The sequence below is a fragment of the Mycteria americana genome, chromosome 12, assembly GCF_035582795.1.
Source record: "Mycteria americana isolate JAX WOST 10 ecotype Jacksonville Zoo and Gardens chromosome 12, USCA_MyAme_1.0, whole genome shotgun sequence".
In the NCBI taxonomy this organism is placed as follows: Eukaryota; Metazoa; Chordata; class Aves; order Ciconiiformes; family Ciconiidae; genus Mycteria; species Mycteria americana.
In genome coordinates this window covers 1,481,209-1,506,237 of record NC_134376.1, presented here as the reverse complement: position 1 = coordinate 1,506,237, position 25,029 = coordinate 1,481,209, and the positions used below count along the sequence as shown (strand labels likewise).

Sequence of the window (25,029 nt, the reverse complement as noted above, 5' to 3'; positions counted from 1 at the left end):
CAACCCCTAGAAGGGTCAATTTGGTCCGTTCAAAGCACTTGCAAACATGAGGATATAATTTATACGTGAAAAAAGCAACAAGCACTGGTCAAAACTTTACCTTCACTCTTCAGTCTTCTCACCTCTATTCAATTAAAAGAAACATTTGCATGTTCTTGGGTAAAGAATCCATACAACTAACTTAACATACTTTATTATTAAAAAACACTCTATAAGCAAAGACAGAACCAATAAGGATGTGCTTGTACTTAATGCCGACTAGAACAGGAAAGAGAGAAACAGAGTTTAATTTAAACTAACTATTAAGCTTATAAAAACAAATGAGTCAGTGTCATCTTAAATAGTTTTTAATGAAAAACAATCACAGGTACTTGTCTATATTTTAATGAAACTAGAAAACTTCACTATTCCAGACGCAGGCTGCTAAGGCACCAGCGGACTACCTGGCGAAGAAGTATGAGCAATAACCGCGCACACGGATAACCACACCCCGAGAACCTGTGCCGTGGAACGGCCGATAGCCCCAGCTTCATTTAGTCAAAGGTCATTATGAACCTCCCAACCCATACATGACTATAAACAGTTCTCCAGATTTACTTCTGATTTTCCCCTTGAAGTAGAAAGCAGCCCGAGATGTTTATCCTACTCAGTACAACGCAGATTACTTGAAATTCCACTTGGGATTTGCAGCTGTGGGCCCAACACATGCAAAAAGGGAATGCCAATAATCACTCTGACAATTAAAAAAAAAAAAATCCACTAATTCATATGAAATGAGAATGAAAGGACCCAAGATTGGTTTGGAAGTCATGCTCTCTTTTATAGAAAAACAAACACCCTATTAAAAAAAAAAAATCTACTACTTAGCCATTATTAGCTGACACGCTTGACCTGTTTTATATGTATGTAGGCCCCAAAGAAAATAAACATTGTATTAAGTGAGTTATTGGAATAGAGGCCATGAAAGTATAAACTCAGATAATATGAAAGTTTACACTTTCAGTATAAGTACATACTTTCAGATCAAGTTTTCACTAAAAGCAGAGAGCAGTTTCTGGGGGAAAAAATACAGAACTCTACTAGAAACGCAGCGAAGTCACATTTGCATTTTTAGCTCACGGAAGAGCTGCAGGCAGACATACCGGTGTCTGCGCACAGATTTGTTTCCACAGAATCAGGCTAAAAACCTTCCAAGACTCTGACGTCTGGACATCGATGACAGTCATACCTACACGACTTCTGTTATTTTTGTTAAAATTAGGTTGCAGAGGTTGCGCTCTCCGAAGTCTTCTTAAACGGGAAAAAGAGTGAGAAACCGCTCAAGTAACTCAATATCAAGACAGTAACAAAGGAAACGAAAGTCACAAAAACCCAGACAGGAAGCGTGCAATGCAAATAGCTCTGCAGGGGCTCGGGGGCCAAGGTGACCCCTGAAGAGCCCCCCCTTTGCCTCCCCGGCCCCAGCGCTCCCCCAGCCCCGAGGGGACCTTCGCTCTCTGTCCTCACAGCGCTCAACGCGCCACACGCCTTCGCGCCCGCGCCACACGCCTTCACGCCTGCCCGGCGCTGCGTGGGGAGCCCTGGCTGGGGAGACCACCCACAGCACCCACAGCACCCAGGCGGGCTCTGCTGAACTCGCCCGTCTCGGGGCTGACAACACCTACGAACAGGTAAGGCGGAGGCCTCGGTGCCAGCGGACGCTGACGCACCGACGCCTCGGACACCCGTCTGCCCGCCCAAGCCCCGCTCCCGGCTTGAAAACCGTGGACCAGAATCTTCTTGTTGCTTCTTTTTTTAGTTTTCGAGCAAAAGGAGTTTCTGCCCTCTCCCCTCCCCGACCCGCCAGTTTCTGTCTCAGCTGACAGAAGTTTTTCTTCCCCAAAAGGCCCCGCTCAGGAGAGGCGAGGGAAGCCCCGCCGTGCCCGGTCCTCCCCCGCCGTACCCAGTCCCCCCCCCCCCCCAGCCCCAATGCGCGGCCGAGATTGCGGACGGCCTCCGCCCGCTCCCCGCCGGCAGCCCCGCTGGGAAAAGCGAAGCGGAGCGGAGCCGCCGCCCGAGCCCCACCGGCGCCCCGACCCAGCCGGGCAGGGCCGCCCACGGCCGCGGGACCCCGGCCCCGCCGCTCACCTGCCGACGGTCTGGTTGGCCAGCTGCTTCATCCGGTTGAACTGCTTCTTCATGGCGGCGGCTGTCCCCCCCCGGCCTCCCACCGGGACCCGCTGCTCCGCCACCACCGCCCCGGCCCGGCCTCCTGCCGCCGCCGCCGCCTCCTCCTCCCTGCTCGCGGCGGCGCCCCCGGCCCCGCCCACACCGGAACCCGCCGCCGCTTCCGGCCCCGCCCCCACCGTCACGTGCAGCGGGGAACAGCCGGGTCCCCGGGAGGGGCGTGGCGGTCGGAAACCCGGATGTCCCGCCCTGGGCCCGGATGTCGGCGCTCCGCGCCGCAGTAGCGGCTCCTCCGCCCGCCGCTCTCTCGGGAGCGAGGGGCGCTGCTGCTCCAGGAGCGGCAGCTGGGCCGGGCTCGGTGCGTGGGAGCTGCCTCTCCCGGAGCGGACAGCCCCGGGACCCACCCCCGTCCCGTACTCCCCGCGGCGTTATCGCCGAGCGTCCCCCAAGACTACTGCTTCCGGCTTCCCTTGCGGTACTGCCGCCGTTTCCTGGGCGGGGCGGTGCAGCTCGCGCTCTCTCATTGGGCGCCATGGAAATGGATGAGGCCGTGGACCAATCGCTGCCGAGCTCCGGCGGACCGCTCTGCGGAGGCCGCCCAATGAGGGGCGGTGGGGGGCGGGCCGCAGGGGCGGTGGCGGCAGCGGCGGGCGGCCGAGCCTCGCGCCCTCCATGGCGGCCGCTGCCCGCGACCCCCTCTCCGCCGTCGGCCTCGACGAGGCGGACGAGGCGGTCCGGGGCACGTGCGAGGACGCGTCCGTCTGCAAACGGTAGCGGCGCCTGGGGGGTAGCGGCGGGGCGGGGTGCGGTGGGCTGGGCCCCTCCGGCGTCCCCTCGCACCGGGCCGCGGCCCTGGGGCGGTGCTGGCGGGGGCGAGGGCGGGCAGAGCGGGCGGGGAGGCGGCGAGGCGCGGCCCGGCCCCGGGGAAGCCGGGCTGGAGGAGAGGGGGGAGAGCCCCTTCTTTTCCCAGGTGCTGCCCCGCGGAAGGGTGCCGCCGTGCCCGGCCGTGCCGGTGTCCTTTGCACCGAGGCCGAGAGCGGAACCCGGGGCCCCAGCGGCTGCAAGGGCCGGCTGGCTGGGGAAGCACTCGCGGAGCTGTGTAGCGAGCGAGGCTGCATAGGGGCGAATGCACGTCAGGCCCTGGCCAGAGCTCCCCGGTGAGGGCGGGGGGTTTGCGCTGAAGGTGCTCGTCCCTTGGGACCGACAGCTTCAGTCCTCAGCTTCCCCACAAAGTTTCCCGGTCCTGTTATTAAACACCTGCCCAATTTTCAACTTAGAGTTCGTTTATAAAACCATACAGGAATAACTAGAATTATACTGCCTAATAGTGGGGATGGGAAATTTCAGCAATGTTCGATATCTTGGGGAAAAAACATCGTGATATTTGTCAGAATTCTTTACTTCACCTCCTCTGGAGGATGGGTGCTGGGAGGGTGATGGGTTTTGTTGCCCTGTTGTGCATGGGCGTGAATTTAACTTCTGCTATTGCTGGCTTTTTGTTCTATCCTTTGTTATTGGTGTAGCAGCAAATTGTTGGCCGGTTGAGTTTGTTTTTGAGAGTTTGCCTTTTCAACTCGGCTGCAAAACTAGTAAGTTCCATTAGAATAGAATAGCACTGTTGTCTGTGTTAAAGTCAGATGTAGAAGCTCTGGAATAAGTGCGAACAGCTCGTAGCATAATGATGTATGGAAGTAAGGCATGCTTTGTGTGCGGTCTGAGGAACTTCAGACAGACAATTCCTCTGTTTGCTGGGTCCTCGAGGAGGAAATATTCCAGATTAGAGTCTTTGCTTGCAGAGGTCCATCAAGTAGTGCAGCGGCCATTAAGAAGATGCTTGTTTAATATGGCAAGAGCCAACATTTTTTACTAGACTTTCTATAACTTCTTAATTGAGGTAGTTCCACACGTTCAACAGGGTTTTTAAACTTTGTCTGCATGTACACACCCAGAGAGTGACTTTTTTGGCCTGCGTATCTTATAGAGTAAATCTTGGTGGCCTTATTTCATACTTCTCTTTTTTTTTTTTTTCCCCCTCCGCTGGACAGGTTTGCTGTAAGTGTTGGCTACTGGAAGGACCCTTACCTCCAGTATTTTGTGAGACAAGCCAAAGAGAGAAAAGCACCTGAAATCAATAGAGGCAAGTTGGCATGTGAACTTGAATGAAGACAGTGCAAACGTGTTCTTAACTGGTCTTGAAGAGCACCTGACAAAACCTCCGTATACTGGGTATTACGGAATGTAGGAAATACGTAAAAGAATGAGACAAGTTTTCTTCACAGTACTAATTCTGTATTGTATCTGATCTTTTAAATATTATTCTTTAAATCAAAACTCTTATCCTTTGCTTTCTGTATTCTGAATGGAATGTGTCTGTGTGTCTTGGCGTGCAGTAATCTCTACAGAGCAGTCAAAAATGTTGCTTTGACCCAGGACAGAAGGGTGTGTCAGCCCTGGTCTCTGCAAAAGCGTGCACACCAGCTAAAATTATTCTGCTCTGTTTGAGGCAAAACTTGACTAAAACTTTTATTGACCCAAGGAATCCTGTTTTATCAGTGCATCAGATTTGTTAGTAATTAAAAAAAAAAAAAACCCACACACAAAACCACCCAAACCCCTTAGGTATCTTAAAAAGAGCATATTATTCTTCCTAAGAAACACCATTTTTTGAATAGATTACCTAAAATTCTTAATGAGTGTTAAACATCAAGTATTATATGAAAATAATAATTAAAACCAAACTTTTTTTTTTGTTACCAGGCTATTATGCTCGGGTTCATGGAGTCAGTTATCTGATTAAAGCTTTCCTAAAGAAGACAGAATGCAACTGTCAAATTGTAAATCTTGGGGCTGGCATGGATACCCTGTTCTGGAGATTAAAGGTAATGATAGCTGCGAGTAACGAACTTGGCTGAAGACAAAGATTTGTGTGGACATTTGAAGCACTTCTGTGAGGGCTTATCGGTGCTGCATTTTGTAGTACGACGTGGAGGCGTGCAGCGAGGTCTGACTGCGCTGGCTGGTCTGCCTCAGTTCTCAGCTTGCTTAGAATTAGTTTAGGTATCTTTAAACCTCAGGGCACAGGAGGGGCTGTAATTTTCACTGGCTTTTACCAGAAAGTGTGAGCCAGAAGCTGACCTCTTCAGAAACAGAGCTTGAACTCCACATTTGCTGTCCTCCTTAAGTCATAAGATTTCACTTTTTTTATCCTGTATTAAAACAAGAATAAGGTATCAAGGTACAGATTTTACAGGCTCTATTTACGTGTTTCTAAATTATTTATATAAATGTGAGTTTATCTATGTCAATATATATGTCTGTTTGTATGTATGTAATTCACAAAAATTCAGATTATTCAGGTGTTATAGGATGGTATCATTCTGAGTGAACTTGTCTTCTCACTAGCATTTACATTTGTAAATTTGGTTTCTGGAAGAAAGCCCAAGGAGGCCAGTCGCATTTTGCTTGGTCACAATTCATTATATTTCAGTCAGTGGAGGGGAAAAAATAATGAATTTTTCCTGAGAATTGAAGCTTTTTTCTTACCTGCATTCCCATAAAAACTATGTTAATACACATTTTTATTAACTTTCCTGTAACAGTGATTTTAAAAGCTGATGTGGGGCCTATAATTCCAATTCTTTCTCCTTGTAAAGAGCAGATGTGGTATAATTAACGTACAGAAGATGGGATGCAGTTAACAGAGCGCTTCAGTGTTCTGACTACCGATTTAATCTACTGTTCAGAAATTTGTGAGGTTGACAAGCTAGAGCTAGCAGTACGGATCTGTCACAAAAGGGTCGCCGTATGGGGAGAAACTTGGTACAGCTTATCTATCAGGGTGTCAGATAGTGACAACACGAAATGAAGAGGTTTTCCCCTTTTTTATAGTAGGGGAATACTGATGCGCTTGTAGTCTGGCTGTTGGTTTGAGGACAAATTGTGGAATGTGGTCACTTTCTGTGTAAACCTGTGCAAAATATTCCTGATTCCTTCCTTAGAAGAATATATTGAAGGTGCATGGTAAATGTCGTAATAGTTTCCTGTTGCTGTGCTCCTCTAAATCCTGGTAATATATTGTTGGAATATATGTTTCAGTGATCTAGTGTCTAGGATTGCTGCATTATGTAAAATGTTAAATAATTTCCTTAATGCTTAGAGGACATTCTAATGTCTCTCAACTGTTTTTGTTGTTTTGGGTTTTTTTAAAGCTGTGGGACATGAAGTTATACTACAGCTACAAATGCCAGTGTAAACTAAACCAAAACTGTTTAGGACTTAAGGTTATTATGTTCTTGTCATGTGCATGTGAAACTTGAATGTCCCTAATTCTAGAGTCTTACTCCAATTCTCAGGATGAAAATCTCCTCCCTAAAAAATATTTTGAAGTGGATTTTCCAATGATAGTAGCAAGAAAAATACATAATATCAAGTAAGTATAATGCTTGTGTTTAGGTATGTGAAACTGAATGTAGTTCAGCAAAATGTCATTAATTGCAAGCTACAATTACTTCACGTCTCTTCTGAGAAGCTCTTCATGCTCTAGGATTTAGAATAAAGGTTTCATTGTGTGGGCAAGTCATACATGTGACTGTGCAGCCACTATTCTGAATTGGAGAAGTTGGTATGTGGAAGCTTCAGGGAGGCAAGCAGGCTGTATTCTTAATTATGTAAAATATAACGGGCAGGGGAAGTCTCACGATGATTAGAGGCGATTAAGTCGTCTTCTCTTGCTATTGAAGACAGCAGTAAGTTCCTAGACTTGCGTGTTCAGTTAGAGAGGTGGGATAGCTGGTAGTATATGTGAATATTCTGTTTGAATGAATACATTAAGGCTTATGGAGGATACTTGAAGAGCGTGTCTGGATTTCTGTGAAAGATTACCTGAAAACTTAAGAGTCATTTGGTATAAAACTCAACTGCAACTTATTACAGTCTAACTTGCAAACGTTTTTATTTCCAGTAGAGGGCAGAGGTATTCTCTTGTCTGTTTTTAAGACACACACACATATCTATGTTAAAAAAAAAAAAAAAATTGTAAGCACACTGTTAAACAAGCTTAACTGCTCAGAGATGCTTCTTCCTTCTTCCCACAGATCAAAACCTCCCCTGTCAAAACCAATTATGGAATCCCATTCAGGGGACTCTCTTCTAATAGGTGAGTCATCTTAAGTCAGCAATGTACTGCAGCACTTTTAAAACTTTTCTGATCATTTTGTTCTGCTATGTGGGCAGGCTTTTAATGTTTGAAATGGTGTTTGGACAGAGAATTGGGAGGGAAAAGAGTCTTTTTTCTTCTCTTACAGACTCCTGCCCGTTTGTTCTGTGTCATGTTAGAAATGTCTTCTCTTGAAGTGGTTTTATTCTGCCAGAAAGTTGTTGGGTTTTTTTCTTCTTCTCTCATATTATCTCAGCTTAAATTATATTTTTCTTTTCTGTCATAGAAAAGGAAAAATGCTACTGATAGTCATGTATACCGGATTAAAATATCTATTGAGCATTTTCCTCTATCTTCTTTCTGTCTCATTAAGAGCACAAGTCTTTACATTTAGCAAAGTCTTCACAGAAGAAATGCAGCCTGCAAAGTCCATTCTCGGGAGCCAGCGCCATTTGTTACATTCTAGTATGAAGAGGATATTAGATTCAGGAGGTGTCGTGTGGTTGTACTGTCTTGGTTTACAGCCTCATTACGTTTGTGTCAGGATTATAATTTGAAAATCTCTGTACTTGTGGAAAAAAAACCTGGGTTCCGTTGAGTAATGTTTTCAGTGCCCAAATAGCAGATACTGCACTACAGTAGCTGCTGTGGACCCTTTAGGAGGAACAGTAATTATCTGCATCTACGATACCAACTCATTTGTGTTAGCAGATGTGACCCTAAAACAGAGCTAGCAGTGTTTTGTGTTCCCTGATGTGATTACATCTGATTACATCTATAGGTGCTTTTAATAAGCCCAATTCTAGCTAAGGATCTGGAGGGCTTGAAAGGGCCCTCCAGAGAGGGAGGAAGAGTACAAAAAGAGTGAGGAGTTGTGCTCGTGCTGCCAGTGGCAAGGTGTAGGTTCTTCACGCCGAGGCTCTTCTAGTGCTTTAACTTGGATCAGAGTACTACCACACACTGACGTGACCATGCATATTTATGCATATTATGCACATTTTATTGCTGCATATTAGAGGGTCTTAACTTACCAACCTTTTAGATGTCATTTGAATGGCAGAATTCTCCATTATACATTCAGGTCTCAAAAGATGAAAGCCTAGTGCCCCATCTCAGAAAAAGGGCTCCTAAGTACAACCGTGTTTTAGTTAAGAGACCTTCTTATAACATACCTCTTATATACAATGAGGTATGCTGCATAGGCACTGTTAAAAAGGCAGTAATACGAGGTCGATCAGAAGGGTTCGATGGTATTTGCGTTACTGAACAGCTGTAGATACGTCTAGTACAGCAAAACAACTGCAAAGTTATCGAGTTGCAGCAGTGTACTGTAATCAAAAGCTACTAATTAGCAAGTCAAAGCAGTCAACAGCAATTAATGTATCACTGTGTGAATGTATTGGAGTGGCTTATTTCTCTAAAACTATTTTTCTTGTTCTTTCTAAGTGCTGGGTTTTAAATACTTTAGGGTAGCCATTTTCCTGTAACCTGGCTGATGTAGGCTCTACTACACTGAGATCTTTGGGATGTAGTATAATGTCCATGTATTTGGAGATGATGGAAGTCTGTTGGGGAATCCCAGTTTGAACTGGCACTCGATAACCACAGGCCATTTTGAGTGAAATCCATGTGGGAACTCTCATTTAAGGACATATCAATGGCACTGCTTCAGGTGGAAGTGCCACCAGAAGAGGCTGCAGCCTAAGCAGACAAATCAAACAGTCGGATGTATAGAGATTTCTTACAGATCTAAAGGAACTTGACAATGAATTCGCTCAGCTACTAACTGGTATATACCCTCTCATTTTAAAACTGTCTTAGTACCTGAGAACTGGAATGTGGCGGCTGTGACTCAAATGGGCTCCAGGAGAAATCCAGGGAACTACAAGCCAGTAGGACTGATGTCTCTACTGGAAAAATTAGTAGAAACTCTAACAGACAGTCTTAGTGGAACACAGGAATAATATAATGTGTTGAGAAAGAGTCAGCATGGCTTTTGTAAAGGTAAGTTATGCCTCACAAACCTATTGGAGTTCTCTATAGGAGTCAACAGATATATTGGAAAAGGACATCCAATTAATATAGTGCTTGAATTAAAAAATGTGTTTTGATGGTGTCCCTTACTGAAGTTTGCCAAATGAATTGCGTGGTTGTTGTGGGGGGAAGGAATGGTTCTCATATGGATAAAGAGCTGGGGATGGAGGGTAGGCATATGTTGTTCATTTTTGTTATGGAGAGAGATGGAGAGCTGTGCTCAGGGATATGTTGTTGTTCAACACTAAGAAATGATTGGGAAAATAGAGTGACTAGTAAGTGGCAGCTTGTTGGCAAGTCCAAACTCTTCAAAGTGGTGAAGAACTGTAGAAGAATCTTGTGAAATTAGTGACTTGGTGATAAATTCGATACAGATTAATATAAAGTGATGCACATGGGTGGAAAAAGCAGTTTGTGCCTCACATGTAAATGATAGGCTGCTGGCTGATTACTGCTGCCTGCGCACAAGATCTGGGTATTATAATAATAGATAGATGAAAACATTGGCTCAGTAATGGTCCAGAAATCCAAATCAAATTTAAGGATTCTTAGAAAAAAGGTAGAAAACAACATAGATGCCAGTATTAGTAGTACATATTTGCCCTCTCTTTGTCTTTTCCCTAGGTAGCTGCTGTTGGCATCTGAGAGAGGCAGGATGCCATACTAGGGGGACCTTTGGTCTGCCCTGATACTGCCCTGTTAGACTAATGCAGTGTTCTGGGAATTGTAGTGGGGCATCATGAAGCAGCATTTCCAGGTAGGGAAGTGTTCCTCATTTTTGTGGTTTTCAGGGTGGGGATATGGACCAGGATTTGAGAGTCTTGGGGAAGGAGGTTGTCCCGCCCCTGTCCCCCCCCACATCAGTTCCACACTGCTGTCTCATGCATACCAAGCATAATTTGTTTAGATGCTTTGGAATTTGATTTTTGCATTGTTGTAATATCAAGTGACATGACCCTTGCTCTCTTAACTGCTTTTCTTCTCGCACTATTTTCATTTCATGAAGCTAGTGCTAATAGACAACTTTATTGGCTTCAGAGCAACATCTGCTTTCTCCTTGTCCTGTAGACAAAGCAATGACAGCATGGCTTGCAATTCAAGTATAGATATTTGTGGCCTCTGCCCTTGAATGCAGCAAGATGACACTTGTTGTTGAACAGCTTTGCTGTTTCCTAGGGAATGTTAGATCTCCAGGGGAAAGCAGTGAATTTGTGCAGTAATTTGACATTGCTGTGGCAGTATCAGGTTAAATTGTTTTCAAAGTTCAGTGGTGCTATCTGGTTTATGATGCAGTTGCTAGCGTTGGGAAGTTAGTACTCCACCTTTGCTACCTTGCAAGTGCAAATTACACTTCAGTGAACTATTACCTTTCAGTGCCACTCATACACTTTCTGGCCCTGTCTAGTCCAGCTTTGGGAGTTGGTTGTTTTAATTTCCTTTTTCCTACGTTTCCAAACTTGCTTGTGACCCAACGCAGGCATCAGGGTTGTTGCTGTCTTGGTGACTCGTGTGCCTTGCATTGGGGAGGATCCTGTGCTTGCAAGACAAACTAAATTTCTTTGTGTTTTGACATGTACCCTGTTCTGATGTTGTAGGTATAAACAGCCCGAGTGAAACCCATACTGCCATGTCTGTGAGCCTGCAGAATAGGTTGTATGGGCTGGTTGCTTGTAAAGCTGCCAAAGATACCTTAGGATGAAAATCCTAATGAAATCAGTTTGAGTCAATAGTATCCTGCATGCTGTCTCTTGGAAAACCTCCAGGAAATTGTTTCACTAATCTAAGAAGAGAGTAAGAAAAGAAAACTCTGAACTCTTGTAGCAGAGGAAACACTGCGCTTCGTGCGCCTGTGATTCTGTAATGCTGCTTCAGCAGATGGATTAAGGTAGTGGGTGAGTGTCTGAGGGCCACCATAAAACAGAGCATTTACTTGCTGGTAGCATGTTTCTGTGAAGAAAAATTTTATTGCAGTGAGGTCAAAAGGCAACTATAAGCAACTCCTGCTACCATTCAGTTACTGTAATGATGTCTAAGTTCGAATTACTTACATTGTTACTTCTGTGCCAAAAGTCATGGCAAATATACATACAAGTGGTATGATCAGAGCAACATGTTCTCTGTTGCACTGTGCATGCATAACAGAAGCGTGCATCTGGGCTGAGAGAGTCTGTGTTGGGTAGATGGGGTGGGGCTGGAGTGATGGGGGTCATTTTCTTTCTCTCCTTCCCTCTCCCTTCCCTTGTGTTTCTCAAATGAAGTCAGAATCTGGTATTTCTCAAACCTTCATTTCAGACAAGTACAAGAGAGAAACTTTGTACGTATCTGAATATGCTGAGTGGGAGCATCACAAAGAAAACTGTAAGGTAGCTCCGTAGCTCCGTGCTCTAGAAAAGAACATCATGGCCAAACAACTTTGCTAAAAAACAACATGAAATACTGGCATCTGGGTGGGAATTAGTGCTTGGAATATGGGATTTTGCAATGGATTAAGCCACCAAATGTTGCTGGCTATGCCAGCATCAGGACAGCTGGCCTGAGTCACAACAAGGTGGCCCTGTTTATTTGAAAACGGCCACTGACTTGTGTGTTAGTGCAGCGTGGGTGGTGGTCTCCGGCCCGGCCAGGAGGGAAGGCAGCAGTGCTCCTGGCAGCGGCAGAGATCTGATGGAGCATGCAGGGCTCTCATCTGCGGGGAGGCCACTGTGGCAGACACCTTCGGAAGAGTGAGATTACAGTAAGAAAAAAAGTAGGTTTTTTTTTTTAAGACCCAAAAAATTGATTCAATTAAAAGAAACTTCTTGTTCGTAAGAGGAAATCAATGGAGACCATGGGACTGAGCTACCAAGCTGAAACGTGCTTTTTCTTTTTTCAGCTGCTCTGTAGATAGGCAGGTATTGTGAAATACATTTGCACCAATGCTGCTCGGTCAGGGTGGCAGCATATTTACAAATTTTCATACTTAGAGCCTCAAACTCTGCAATAAAGTAGAAATTGGTGCCAGACCGTGAACTAGCGACACATTATTTTCTGGGGTGTTTATGGCTGTACTTCGACTTTCAGACTCCAGGCTGGAGACAATGGCAATTCCAGCTATGATCAGCTGCCATTGCCTCGCAATAAGTGAGTGTCTGCCATCTAAGTGTGAGGCGATGGAGCAGTTGTCAGTCTGATTCTAAAATTTTGAAGTCTTTTGCCTAGTTAATTATGATCTCTTCATCCCTTTGACTTTATATATTAAAGGATTTTTTAACGCTGTGTATAGGCCAAAGGTGGAAGCTAGCAGAAAATCTTACAAGGGAGTTTGGAAGAGGCTTAGCTTAAACTCTTTCTTCTTGCTTTTTTTCCTTTTGCCTCTCTTTTTGCATTTTAAAATTGACTAGTGTAAATTTCATATTTTTCCATAAGATTTCCTTCAAGATAAAGGTATTGATCGTAGATGTTGAAATATATGAATTATGGAGATATTTAATGATGTGGTTTCAAATATGTTTAAAATGTACAACTTTTAGCAATTGTATCGGCTTGTGTATAATGTGTGTGCAGCTCTGCCTCGGTACTATCTGTGGTTGTGTTTGCCAACAACCATCAATGGAGAGTCGAGGGAAGTTGGCAGGAAAATGTGTGGAGGAACAAGTACATTCTGTTTGAATGGACCAAAGAAGGAGAACCAGGCAGCCCGGATGCTGGGAATGGGAGTAAAGTGATTGCATTTGGAGTAAAAGGCTTTTGAAGAGGGGAGGACAATCCATTCCTCATCAGCTTTCTTGGCCTTTCAGAAGTTTCTGCTGCAAGGAGTCCTATATTAAGGCATTAAGTATACTTGGCTTTATGGTTTAAAGAGTATTTCCACTGAGCCAAATTACCCTTAAAGAAACCTGTTCTAGTTTGGGTTTTGTTCCAGTAGGTAACTTGGAATAACCAGGCTATGGCTATATGGCTGTTTATTTTCACTTGTCCACAACCCACATCTCCAAAAACAACTGTGCTGGGCTGCACTGAGGATCGCCCAGGTTGCTTCCTTTGCCCATCCCCTCTCCCACCATGTCAAGGTATAACAGCAGCTGTGGGGTTTGTTCATGTGTGTACAAGCTTATTAAAAACAACATTAGTAATTCTGATTGCTGACATTTGAACCATTGTGAAGGACAGTTTTCTAACATAAGGTTTGAGAGGTTTTGCTCTTTCCTGGTCTTCAGTGATAGAAATGCTTGAATCAACACGGCGTGAGCATTTATTCTCACCTCTGGTGAAATGTTTGTACTACTTCTGATACTGGATCACTTAAAAATTTTTGTAGTTTATTTCTGGTTTTAATTAACACACCAGTATGTCCAAGTCAATGAAGCTGGACAAGAAGATTGCATTAATTTCATACTAATTGTGGTGACTGATGCTTACTGTGCTGTATCTCTGGACAGCAAACCGATCATTGTATAAATACTTTCCTGTGTGTGGTTGGGTTTTTTGTATGGCTTTTTTTGATGCCATTATCATGGCCTTGATATAATCACTTAAATAGAAGGGTGTGGGAAGTAGTAAAGCTATTACAGAACATGCACATGGAAAAAAGCCTTGACTCAAAATCTTGAATCATTTGCCGCACAACTTTTCTTTTTTTTTTTCTTCTTTTTTTTTTTTCCCCTGTAACTCTCTGCGTGAACTGTTCTGCTTTCTGTATCTGTTCAGAAACGTTGCTGGAAAGACAGCTATTGTCACTTGCTAGTGCCGTTTTCAAACAGTTGGTCACTTGAAAACTAAACAGAGATACATCTTCCAGATTGTTTGAAACACTGCTTAATTTAATAAATTGCCTTTGTTTTTTTTTCCTCTCCTTTCCTGAAACGGAAAGCCCTTTTCATCCTGTCTCTTCAGCCACTTGGCTTCCCTTTCTCTCTTCACCTAGCTCTTGACATCTGCTCCCGTATTACCATTCAGGAGCTGTGTCTGTCTGCAGCAGGATCCCAAATGGAGCTGTGCCAGAGCTTGCTACTGCAGACGGATATTGACTGGCCATTACAAGACCACTTCAAACTCTCATTCTGGGTTTTTTCACTCTTTAGCTTACTTATTTTAGTGCTCGCTCTGTCGCACTCATATGGTAAGAGGGAAAAATTATGTGCTATTCTGTCCTCATGACTTCACTCTAGTAAAGCTAAAGCGTGAAAGAGCAATCTGATACATTGCCGCAGAACTTTGTGCCTTTAAGTGGCTTTGATACTGTATTTGTAAAATGCTTTCTATGGGGACTGGGCTCATCTAGTTGAATTGATTGCAACTGGTTGTCAGAATTGTTGATAGCAAGATGCTCATGCTGCTGCTGGCTTCCTTACAGTTTTGCTAGGATGGCAAAGTGTCTTTTGACTTCAGTGTTACTTCCTCCTTCACGTTGGAAAGCATTTACAGGAGCTTGCTGCCTGTTGTCTCAGAATACCTTTTCTAATTTGACTCTACACTTAAATACCATCGCTAGATCATATGAAAAGGCTAAATGATAATTTTTTTTTTGCCCCCAAATCTGTGTCTGCTACCCATATATATTATGTAGCTATATGTATTGTTAATTTATATAACTATATCTATTGTTGATATTTGGAACATTGTTACTCTTAACTTAGTTTTTCAGAAAGTGATGTACATTTTTTTATGTAGTTCCCTACGTACATATGTTGGGTCATCTAAAAAGACTCTGCAAACAAAACAAAAACCCCTGCCTTTAATCGTCACATTTTTCTTCTCCCTGCATTCCTTGAAACCATGGTAACGGATGGGATAACCTATCTGCATTAGAGTGGCTGCAGAGTGAAAGAGTAGGCTTGTTGCAGAGTCTGATGCTAATATATCACAGTCTGTAAACCACAACAATCAGGTATAAGGGAGATTAATGTTTTAAAAAGAAGAGTTTGCTGTTAATTGTCGGGTATAACAGATCAAACTTTGACTTCAAATTCATATGTTCCTCTGGGTTTTTTTTAATTTATAGTTTCAGCATCACTCTTGTTTGTAACCGGTACTGTCTCAAAATTTTAAACTTGCAGATTCTCACAGCCTAGACTCGAGTCGATATTCCATAGTAGGAGCAGATCTCCGTTTCTCATCAGATCTGGAGGAAAAGCTAAAGAAACATAACCTGGATATACAGTAAGATTTTTTTTTTTTTTTTTTTATGAGGGCTTGTGGAAGCATACTGGTGAGAATAAAGTCAAGCTTGGGCATACAGCATCTGCATCCAGTGCTCATTATGCTATTTCCATGGTTACCTTTTCCTGAGCCCTTTGAGCAGAAGGAATTTTTCAGACACCTCATGCAGCCTCACTGAGCCGAGCAGGCTGGCATTGCCAGGACTGCTCGGTAGTTCCAAGTCTGAAGCAAGGTTGTTCCTTGCGTAGTCTATTCTGCAAACTGTGTTTTCCTCCTTCCTGAGAAGATCAGTTACAGAACGATTTGCTTCTTGTTCTTAAAACGCTGGGGGGAATGAAGTCTGGCTTTCTGTGAATGTGTTTCTGGTGGTCGGTTCTCTTTGGGGTGTATGATCCTTTCGCACAAGTTACAGCTCTTGTTGCAGGGCAGGCAGCTGTAATTCCTTCTCACTTCCCCCCCATCCCTTGCCCTGGAGGGGATGAGTTCCTGCAGCAGCCATTTTCTGCCTCAGAATTCATATGAGTTTTCTTTCTCTGCTTCACGAATTTAACTCTTTTAGAGATTTCTAAAAGAGTTACCCCTTGCTTGAATTTGGTTGAAATTTAGTTAATAGAATCATAAGTTATTCAAGGGGAATCTCTAAACTAGAGACGTATCAAAATGTCATAAATTGCTTTTTATAAGAGTTGGTTCAGTTGCATTTAGTTTTAATGCTGACTGATGTGCAGTACCTAGATCAGTGAACATCTTCCACCCCTATTGTAATGGCTGTATGAGTCAAGATTTCTGGGAGCTTAGCTGGTAAAATGAAGAATAATTCTGTAAATGTTAAATTATTTCAGAGTTTTATCCTTGTAATTATTTTCTATTGCCTCCACTTACAACCCCTATTGTTCCCTAGACCTTTTGGTAAAGTGATTGTCATGGAGTCCTTTGAGAACTTAGCTCTGGAGGCTAATATCTGGGATTTTATTGTTCAAGCGTTAGGCTTCTGGAGGGGGCAGGATTTAAGTTTTTACAGTGGATGATGGACATACCTTTCAAATACAAGGTATATAAATAGCGGCTATCTGGCTGGGTGGGAGAGAGCATATGGGTAAGCAGAATGCATCAAATTGCCATTTAAATCTTTACACTTCCATCTTCTGAAATCTTGCCTTGCTTGCCTACATTGCTGCTCCTTGTGGAATTTCTCCTGCTTCTAGTGACTTTTCTTTTTCCTGTTCATTCTAGCAATTAAAAGAAAACTCCATAATTCTAAGGAAGATTACTCGTGTAGATGTCTATTTTGGGGGTTTTGTGGATGGAGGGGGAAGAGACAACGTGCAAACTATAGATTGCATTTTGTTATAACATGTGAAGCTTGTTTTACAGATATTGAACAAATTTGTCTAATTAAATTCATCTTAGAACTTTTTTTAAAGAGAAAACTTTTTTTTCCAATTTGTATTTTATTCCTAATTTTACTGATCTCTAAAAGATTGCGGATTGTATATATATGGTACAATTCTTCTGCAAAGTGAATTTTAGTAGGCACTTCAGTTCATGCCATCACGGTTCAGAGAAGACTTACAGAATACACGTTCTTCTGTGTTCATAGTATGGTTGACTTAGGGGAGATTGTTTCCTAATATTTCTGTTTTGTAACCATGGGAGTCCCCTGTTGACTGCCAGAAAACCCAGTTCTAGTCAACTTGATGAAGTGATTTCATTCAGTCTCAAAAGTCTAGCTCATAAAAAGCTCATTCTTTTAAGAATTTTTGGGGACATGAAATTACTTGCTTGCTAATAATTCTTTATAGATCTTTCTTGTTCTTTTGCTAGAAATAGTTCTCTTGTTTTTTTGTTTTAAAGTTTGCCAACGCTTCTGGTAGCGGAGTGTGTACTGGTTTACATGACACCGCAGCAATCTGCAAATCTTTTAAAGTGGGCAGCAAGCACTTTTCCAGTGGCGATGTTTATAAATTATGAGCAGGTAAACCAAAAATGGCATTTTTAGACCTGCATTATTGTCATAAAAATTGCTCTCAAAAGTGGGAGTTCTGCTTGTAAAATAAGAGTGGGCCATATCCTTTTGTATAGACAGCAGTTTCTGCTGAATTTCTTTAGTCATGTGTTTTATTTTGTTGATATGTTAGCTCATTGTAAAGAATATATAGCTATTCTGAAAGCAATTGCTGGACTATATTGAACCAAAAGAACTGAGGCTTAATCCATATGTGGAGGAAACCATAGAATATTGGTTTAGATAGAGGAAAAAGAAATTATGCTGAATGTTGGATATGAGCGTATAACATTACATAATTACCTCTCTGTGTTCTTTGACCAAGTGGAGCAAGAATCACATCAGCATGAACTTAGCTTCTCTGTATGGAAGTAAAATGCTGCCTCGGGGGAACTAGGTGGCTCCAGGAATTAGTAACAGGATCTTCCAAGCTGTAAATCACTGCTAGAGAGCTGAACCAAGCTGCTGACAACTTAAAGCAGAGTCAGTTTTCAGTGCCCAGTGCAGCGTCCCTGTGTCTGTAAAGGCAGTAGCATTGCCACCATCAAACTGGCACTCAACTTGTAAACATGAGGTAGCTGGGGAGGTTGTGGCAGTGGGAAATGAGACCTGGTGTAAGAATATGTGAAACTTACTTTAATATTATCCTGTACATTTTATGACATAGACAATTCGAGAGTTTAACCAAGTTACTGCTTTTCACTGCGATTACATTCTTTTCGGAAGGGGGAACACTTTTGTCTCATTCTCTACCTGAGGTGAATATGACGGACCGGTTTGGACAGATCATGATTGAGAACTTGCAGAGACGACAGTGTAACCTGGCTGGAGTGGAAGTTTGCAGGTCCTTAGACTCTCAGGTAAAGGGGTGCAGAGCTCTGGGTGTGTTAATATTAAACTTAATCTGTCTGCAAGTTCTGCCTCTGTGTGTGCACTGTAAGGCCCAGAGCAGTGACCAAAGCAGGTTTGGGGCGGGCAGCTGCTGCCTACTGAAGCCCTTTCCTATCCATGTTACAGTGGTTCCCTGTTATCAGTGCCATGATTGCTCGATAGCACATAGTTTCGGTAGTTGTACAAAAACTGTGGTAGATCAGAGCACAGCTCCATCTATCCTCTCTGTCCTCTCTGTGCAGAGGTTAGCAGCAGATGCTTAGAAAAGAATATAAGAGCTCTTCAAAGAACAGGTCAAGCAGATGGCCCACAAAATCCTTAAGGGGGAAAACTGTTCTCTGGTATTTTTCCTCGAGTCCTCTGAAAACTGTGCTGCTTGTTTATTTTACAGAGGGAACGATTGCTGTTAAATGGCTGGGAAACTGCACGTGCCATTGATATGATGAAAGTGTACAGCTTTTTGCCACAGGCTGATGTCAAAAGGTATTACTGATAGCTTGCTTGCGGCCAAAAGTCATCTTCAGATGCCATTTCCAAGGTAGTTAACGTCAATATGTAGCATGGAATCCCCTAGTATAACAGAGAGGAGGCTGCGTGCAGATGCTAGCTAGGTGCACAGAATGTGTCCGAGTCTGAAACTCTGCAGAGCCTTAAGGATAATGCCTGGAGCAGCGTTAATGATCCAGAGGGTTATTACTGGCAGTCTATTTCTGGCAGCGGTGATGATTTATTTGGGTGTGATATAAAGCATCTCATGACAGAAATTTGCAGATAAAAGACGCTACAGAAATGCTGTGTTGAGTTTTTATAGTACCTAAGATGTTTCTTGTGAACATCCAGCCCCCACAGCACTAGATGGGTGGAGCAGAGTCCTAAAGTACACTCAGAACAGGTAGCCACTTGTCATGTCCCCAAGGGAGATGACATCCAAGTGTTTGCTCCAGTCTTATAGGCCTAGGTAAGATTACTTATCCGTTTACTACAAGTGGGTGGAAAATGGCCAGTCCCTCCCTTCTTCCTTGGCAGCATATTTAGGTAATGAGCCAAGGCAGGGCAGTAATTTAGTGCTGCGACCTATTGTACTATGCAAGCAAAGAGGGAGAGGGAGGAGAGGTGTGCCCAACAGCGTGGTCTGACCTCTTAACAGATTGATGCCTCTTCCATTCATATCATGTTCATGAGCTAGACTGCTGGGTCTCTAGACAGAGCTTAGTACATAGAGGGTATAACTGAAAGCTGTTAGTCAGTAATCTGCATGGATTTTGTTAAATTTTTTGCATTAAAGAAAAGCTGAAAAAGGGGAAACTTTTTAATGAGTAGCTTCATTAGGTATATAATATGAAGTGTGAATTGCTACGAGTCATTCATTAACTATTGTTTGAATTAGCTGAACAAGTTACCTTGGTCAAAATAAGTATTCCCATATGGGGATTTCTCAAAGCATGGAACTGAACAGGTGAGACTGAAAATCATAGGTTGTTTAAATAAGAACGATGACTGTGTGATTGTACCATATGGCACTTGTGGAGAGATATAGCTTGTACTTTTTTTGCAGCATTTTTGACTACCTTAGATCTGTTCAGCTCCTTTCACTTGTTCCAAATGCCAAGAAATAGGTTACGTAAACTCTGTCCTTCAGTATTAATGAGGCAAATAATGCTTTCTATTTATAAAAATCTTTACAAAAGTGTTCATCTGCAGCACTTGCACATCTGTGAGTGTATTTAGGAACTTTTGCCCCTCAGCCTCTTTTGATTCTCAGTAGCAGCCCTTCCAAATATTTAGCATGGAAAATAAACACTCTGATATTCAAGTAATCTAGAGTGAGAGAGAAGAATGTGCCAGGTTAAACTTTTTAAAGCAAGCACAGCTTGGGAGAAGTTCTCCCGTTTGGTGGAAGACATTCAAGGATCTTACTTTAAGAATCCTAGGTAGGAAGCATTTTAGGAAAAAAACTCTCAGATCTTCTCTGTACCATTTGGTTTGTGCTTCATCATGAGCTCACGTGGGAGAGTTGTTAGAAGCTGCACTGGTGTACCCATCACTCTTCCAAGACATAATATGGATTTGTTGCGATTGTCTGGAGAAAATACTGTCTTCAACTGTTTGCTGTAATCCTTTGATAAAGATAAATCTCCTTCCATTAGGCTGTATTATTATGTGTACTTAAATCCAGCAAGACCAGATACGTACAGTAAAAAGGGGTTAGAGGAGAAACACTGGTGTTTGTGAGAAGTTACACAGATTAGTCCTGGAACATGAAATTCCAGGGATGAGAAGTTGAAAACATCTTGTGGGTCATTTGTTTCATACGTTGACACCAAAGGCTAGGAGTAGCGGTGGTATCTTCATTATGGACAAATACCTGTATTAATTTACTAGAAAGGTAACTGCCTTATTGGCCACAGTTTTCACCCCTGTGGAGTGAGGAAGAGTGCATTAAAAACTGTACTGAGACTCCAGTTTGAATCACAGTTTTTTCTTTTATCCCTACAGAATAGAAGGACTTGAATTCCTAGATGAAAAGGAACTGTTTGAACAACTAATGCAGCACTACTGCATCTGCTGGGCTTCAAAGGACAGCAGTAATCTGGGTAATGTTCTCCAACATCTAAGAGGTGACCCTTCACATTGAAATCCTATGTGGAAAGACCAGGACTATTTACACCAGATGTATGACAGAAGTATCCTGTAGCAGGAATGGGGTCTGCTTCTCTGTCGTTGTTGGGGCTGTGAACACCTCCCAGGTGGTCTCTCGTGACTGTTTCTCCACAGCCTTTTGAGGGTTTGTATTGGCATCTGAATTGCCCAAGAGGAACCCTGTCCAGTACAGGGGAGTTAGAATTCTTACACCAAAAGATGCCGTATGGGTTACTTTAAATAACTGCCTGCTTTATACTATCAGTGCTAATTGGAAGGTTTACAAATCCTATGCACGTAAAGTGCCATATGGGCACACGGTATATGAAATCACAGTGTCCTGACAACATAAAAATAAATTTGTATTACTTAGCCCAGTCTTCTTCTGCACTGCCCCCATTTACATCCATCTGAGACTTAAGTTTTCCATGCTACTTTCTCCTGGGGGAAAAATTCCCTCTGAAGTGAACTTTTTAAAATGTTTCTTTTGTTCTTAACATTCTGTCTCTCCTAGACTGGAATTTCTTTGAAACAGAGAAACTTGATTTATGCTTTATATAGCATTATGTATGTTGCTGCTGCTTAAGAAATAATAAAATCAAAAGAATTGTGGTTTGGGTGAAGGATGGATGTCTACAGCCATTATTTGTCCAAATTAGAAGACAGCTCTCTTGCAGACAGTTTGTCTCTACTTATCTCTGCAATTTCAGGGACTTTAATTTCAGAATTTCAGAAAACTTCTCTGGCTGCCAGTTTATATCTTTTTTCCTCCCCTTCTTCTCTGCCATTCCCTTGCTCCTGACAAAGCAGTATTCAAGGACAAATTTTATTTGCTGTGCCTTAGCATACGTGAATAGATGGAATCTCTGCTGAAGTTGTTCATATTCTCAGCCAGAGTGAGTAGCAAAGCATCTGATACAGCTGGTAAAGCTAGATCTTCAATAGCCTGTTGCTGCTGCTGAAACAGAGATGCTAGCTTGTGGTGTCTGCGGACCCGAATCCTACAACTTTGACAGTTTTGACCTGCAGAAATGCACATTTTCCATTTGATTTCTTATGGCTAAAAAGTTATGACTGTAATACGAACTTATTTCTAGAGGAACTAAGGCCAAAAAGTTCACCTGTTCATAGCAGCCAGTATTCCTGGGATCTCCAGCATTATTCTTTGCTGTGATTAGAGAAGTATTTAGGACAATGTTGGGTACTGAGGTTAAGTGACGTAGAATATCTTAGAAGTCAAAAAAGACAAATCCCAAAGGAGATAAGCATATGTCTAATGCCTGGATATGCCTTAATGTAAAGCCATTTTTCTTTATCCAGAGTGAATTTACTGCCCTCATTAATGGTACTTTCCCCAGCTTTCTCTTTTTAATTTCATGGGCAGAACCTTAGTTCATCAGCAGCCTCTGTGTTGTTCCTTCTGCCATGAATAACTTCAGTACTCCTTCAGATTGGCTTATTCAAATTAATTGCTGTATCACAATCAAAAAAGGGTTAAAAAAATACAGATCAGCGTATTTCCTAATTTCCTTTCCTGCCACTAAATCCTTTACATTTAAGTTTAAAAATAAAATAAAATTCTCAAAGCATCCTTCTTCCTGTGTCTAACTGTCCTAATAGTAGTGAAGTACAGGTAGTATAAGAATAAACACTTGTTTCTCCCCCCCATTCCCCTTTCTTTTCAAACAGGTCTTGCAAACATCACATTCTAACATATTTGCTCGAGGGAAGCCACAGGCCCAGAAGCCACAGTGACTGCCTTCTACTTGAGACAAGATCACAGAAATGATGGGACTTTGCATGTGCCAACTTCAGTCTGCACATCTGCATAAGCGGCGCCAGTACAGAAAGTAACGGGTGCTGCTGATGTCAACTGTCCTGTTGGCTTTTGGTAGTTTTAATGAATCTTTTTTGCCCATTGTGAGCAATTGTTACGAGGCAAGACTCGCCTCCCGTTCCCAGATATATAATGACGGACTTTCATAAGGTGTCAGTAATTCCTGTTTAAAAGCTTGCCTTCCTTAGTTCAAAACTGAAAGTAAAGTGTTCTTGGATTATATGATTTTCCTCTTTTGTCTTTTTGTGGATATGTAAAATGTATTTGTGACAGGAAGCTGGAAAATCAGTGCTGGCGAGCTGCGTTATTGGATATCTCTGCACCGTGCACGGCTGATCATGAAGGTTAAATTTTGTTAATTTTCATTCTGTTCAGGTTTAATTTTTATGAAGCGTCACCATGTTAGCTTTCTCCAGGCTTTACTGTTGATACAAGGCTGTCACTATACTAGGTATGTTCTTGTAGGGGAAGGGAGAAAGAAGAGGGGGCCGTGATTCTTGTTCAGTGATGTACAAGAAACTGGATGATGTTAAAGTAGGCTTTATTTAACTGGGAAAGCCTTAGCTGGGCAGTTCAGCACTGGGATGGTAAAGGTAAGAAAGAAACTAATCTAAATTTGCACTGCTTCTGGTAGTATCTTTACACCAGTTTCTCTTTCTTCTTTCTTTCCCCTTAAAAGAAACAAAATCCCAACGGCAACAAAAGACCTTGCCCTGTTGTTTGGAATTGAATCTTGCAACCTTCCTATGAGAAAAACAATAAATGTTTAGTATTTATAATTTGACTAGTGTCTTACTCATTAGAAATTACCTATTTATATCTGATTTAGTGACTACATTTTTCCTCTCTCACCAAATGCCTCACCGAGAGTATTTTTTTAAAAGCAGTTGCAAGTATAAGCAACCATACTGTATGTGACTTTCTGTATTGTAAGAATACCTGGCTTTGGAAATAGTTGACATGGGCTTGGACTGGAGATGTAGGGAAGGAGATTATTGAGATACCGGAAAAAGTAAACAGTTCTTAGAAGTGACAGTCGTCATTTTGGAGAAACAGAAGTAGTAAAAAGAAATGGCCTTCCCTTCACCACCCTCCTCTCTCTCAGTCACCAATTTTAGTCACTGGTAGCTGCAGGCCACCTTCTGTTATGCTTGTGTCAAGCTGATTTCTTAAATGACAAGGCACAGGAATACAATATTTGGTTAATGCTCTGCTCGGTCTTTGCAAAGTGTTCGCATAGCTCTCTGCCCCCAAAGGGAAGGGATGGACTCTTTGTGCAATTATGAAAGGAGCTTATAACCTTTGCTTCCTAGATAACAATATCAATGGTATGCTTATGCCTGCACTTTTTAGATGTTTGGGCTTATCTGTACCCCTCTTCTATTAAGAGGCATGTGCAAGCTGTGTCTGCATTAGCGTTGACCCTTTCTCTCTGCAGATGCAGGAGACCAGAAGGGCATGTCTCATTTTTCCACCTTACCATCAAAGTTCCTTCTTGAGCACAGCAGCTGTAACCAGGGGCTGTAGGGTTTGCCACTGGGTGGTTTCCCACAGCAGTTGCCTGCTGTCTAGATGGGGAAGTAGACTTGTTGATGAGCCTTTCTGCTTTTTGGGAAGCAGGGGCAGTTAGCCTGCTGTATTTGGGAAGCAGCTGCAGTTAGCCTGCAGCTTCTGGGTTTTGCTTTCTGGTTTCACACTGTTGTTACTTAAGAGTTTTTGAATATTTTTCATTCCCACTGTGCAATTGCTCTGTCTTACCCTAACATGAACCCAAGGAGCTAAATTCAACAAGGATCTATGAATCTGTCTTAATTAGACCTCTGAGTCCTCCAAACTTACTGCCTAGCTAAACATAGCATTTATGCCAGAGACCTGGAAGAAGAAAAAAGCATCGTGCCTCCTTGCCCCTGAGTTAACCTGTGTAGATGTGTAAAGAGTAGATATTCATCTGGCATAAAGAGGAATACCAGTATGCAACTACTTTCTTGATGTCTGTCCCTTCAGAAGGTCAGTGCACCTCTAAAGATCTGGAACCTTAGGTTTGAGCAAAGACAACTCTCTGATAACCGCCAGAAGACAAGAGTATCAGGGTCACAACGGCAAAATTATATGGATAAAACTTCATTTGAAACTTCCAGTGCAGATTTCTGTCTGCAGTCCCTA

The 25,029-nt window shown here is 42.7% G+C and overlaps 2 protein-coding genes across 9 annotated transcripts in view; one reads left to right on the top strand and one right to left on the bottom strand.

The window, feature by feature from the left end:
• ARHGAP17 (Rho GTPase activating protein 17) overlaps positions 1-2,302 on the bottom strand; it is a 49,239-nt gene extending 46,937 nt beyond the window's left edge. For 4 of the 5 annotated variants that reach the window (XM_075515426.1, XM_075515423.1, XM_075515424.1 and 1 more), the window contains exon 1: positions 2,128-2,302. In XM_075515426.1, coding sequence (XP_075371541.1) covers positions 2,128-2,180 — 53 coding nt within the window. In that variant the 5' untranslated portion in view covers positions 2,181-2,302. The remainder of the gene's footprint in view (positions 1-2,127) is intronic. The other variant, XM_075515422.1, reaches the window with a different exon arrangement.
• Positions 2,303-2,786: 484 nt separating this feature from the next.
• Positions 2,787-23,650, top strand: LCMT1 (leucine carboxyl methyltransferase 1). Of its 4 annotated transcripts, none has more exons than XR_012777656.1 (11): positions 2,787-2,936; positions 4,212-4,303; positions 4,924-5,045; positions 6,519-6,595; positions 7,260-7,321; positions 15,391-15,493; positions 17,348-17,468; positions 18,257-18,358; positions 18,781-18,927; positions 20,886-20,983; positions 22,719-23,650. XR_012777656.1 is itself a non-coding variant. In XM_075515428.1 (11 exons), the coding sequence occupies exons 1-11, from the start codon at positions 2,839-2,841 to the stop codon at positions 22,739-22,741; spliced, it is 990 nt and encodes a 329-aa protein (XP_075371543.1). In that variant the 5' UTR covers positions 2,787-2,838; the 3' UTR covers positions 22,742-23,650. The 4 variants fall into 4 exon arrangements, 3 of the variants coding, with proteins under 3 accessions (XP_075371543.1, XP_075371542.1, XP_075371544.1); XM_075515428.1 differs by having other exon boundaries at positions 18,781-18,872; XM_075515427.1 differs by having other exon boundaries at positions 18,781-18,872; positions 20,886-21,007.
• Positions 23,651-25,029: the final 1,379 nt, after the last annotated feature.

What these genes read in the sequence shown, in the direction of transcription:
- LCMT1 (XM_075515427.1), top strand. Translation starts at nt 2,839, where the DNA reads ATGGCGGCCGCTGCCCGCGACCCCCTCTCCGCCGTCGGCCTCGACGAG. An exon ending in AGGGGACTCTCTTCTAATAG is followed by an intron (nt 7,322 to 15,390) that starts GTGAGTCATCTT and finishes TTAAACTTGCAG; the next exon opens with ATTCTCACAGCCTAGACTCG. An exon ending in GCAGGTCCTTAGACTCTCAG is followed by an intron (nt 18,359 to 18,780) that starts GTAAAGGGGTGC and finishes TTTATTTTACAG; the next exon opens with AGGGAACGATTGCTGTTAAA.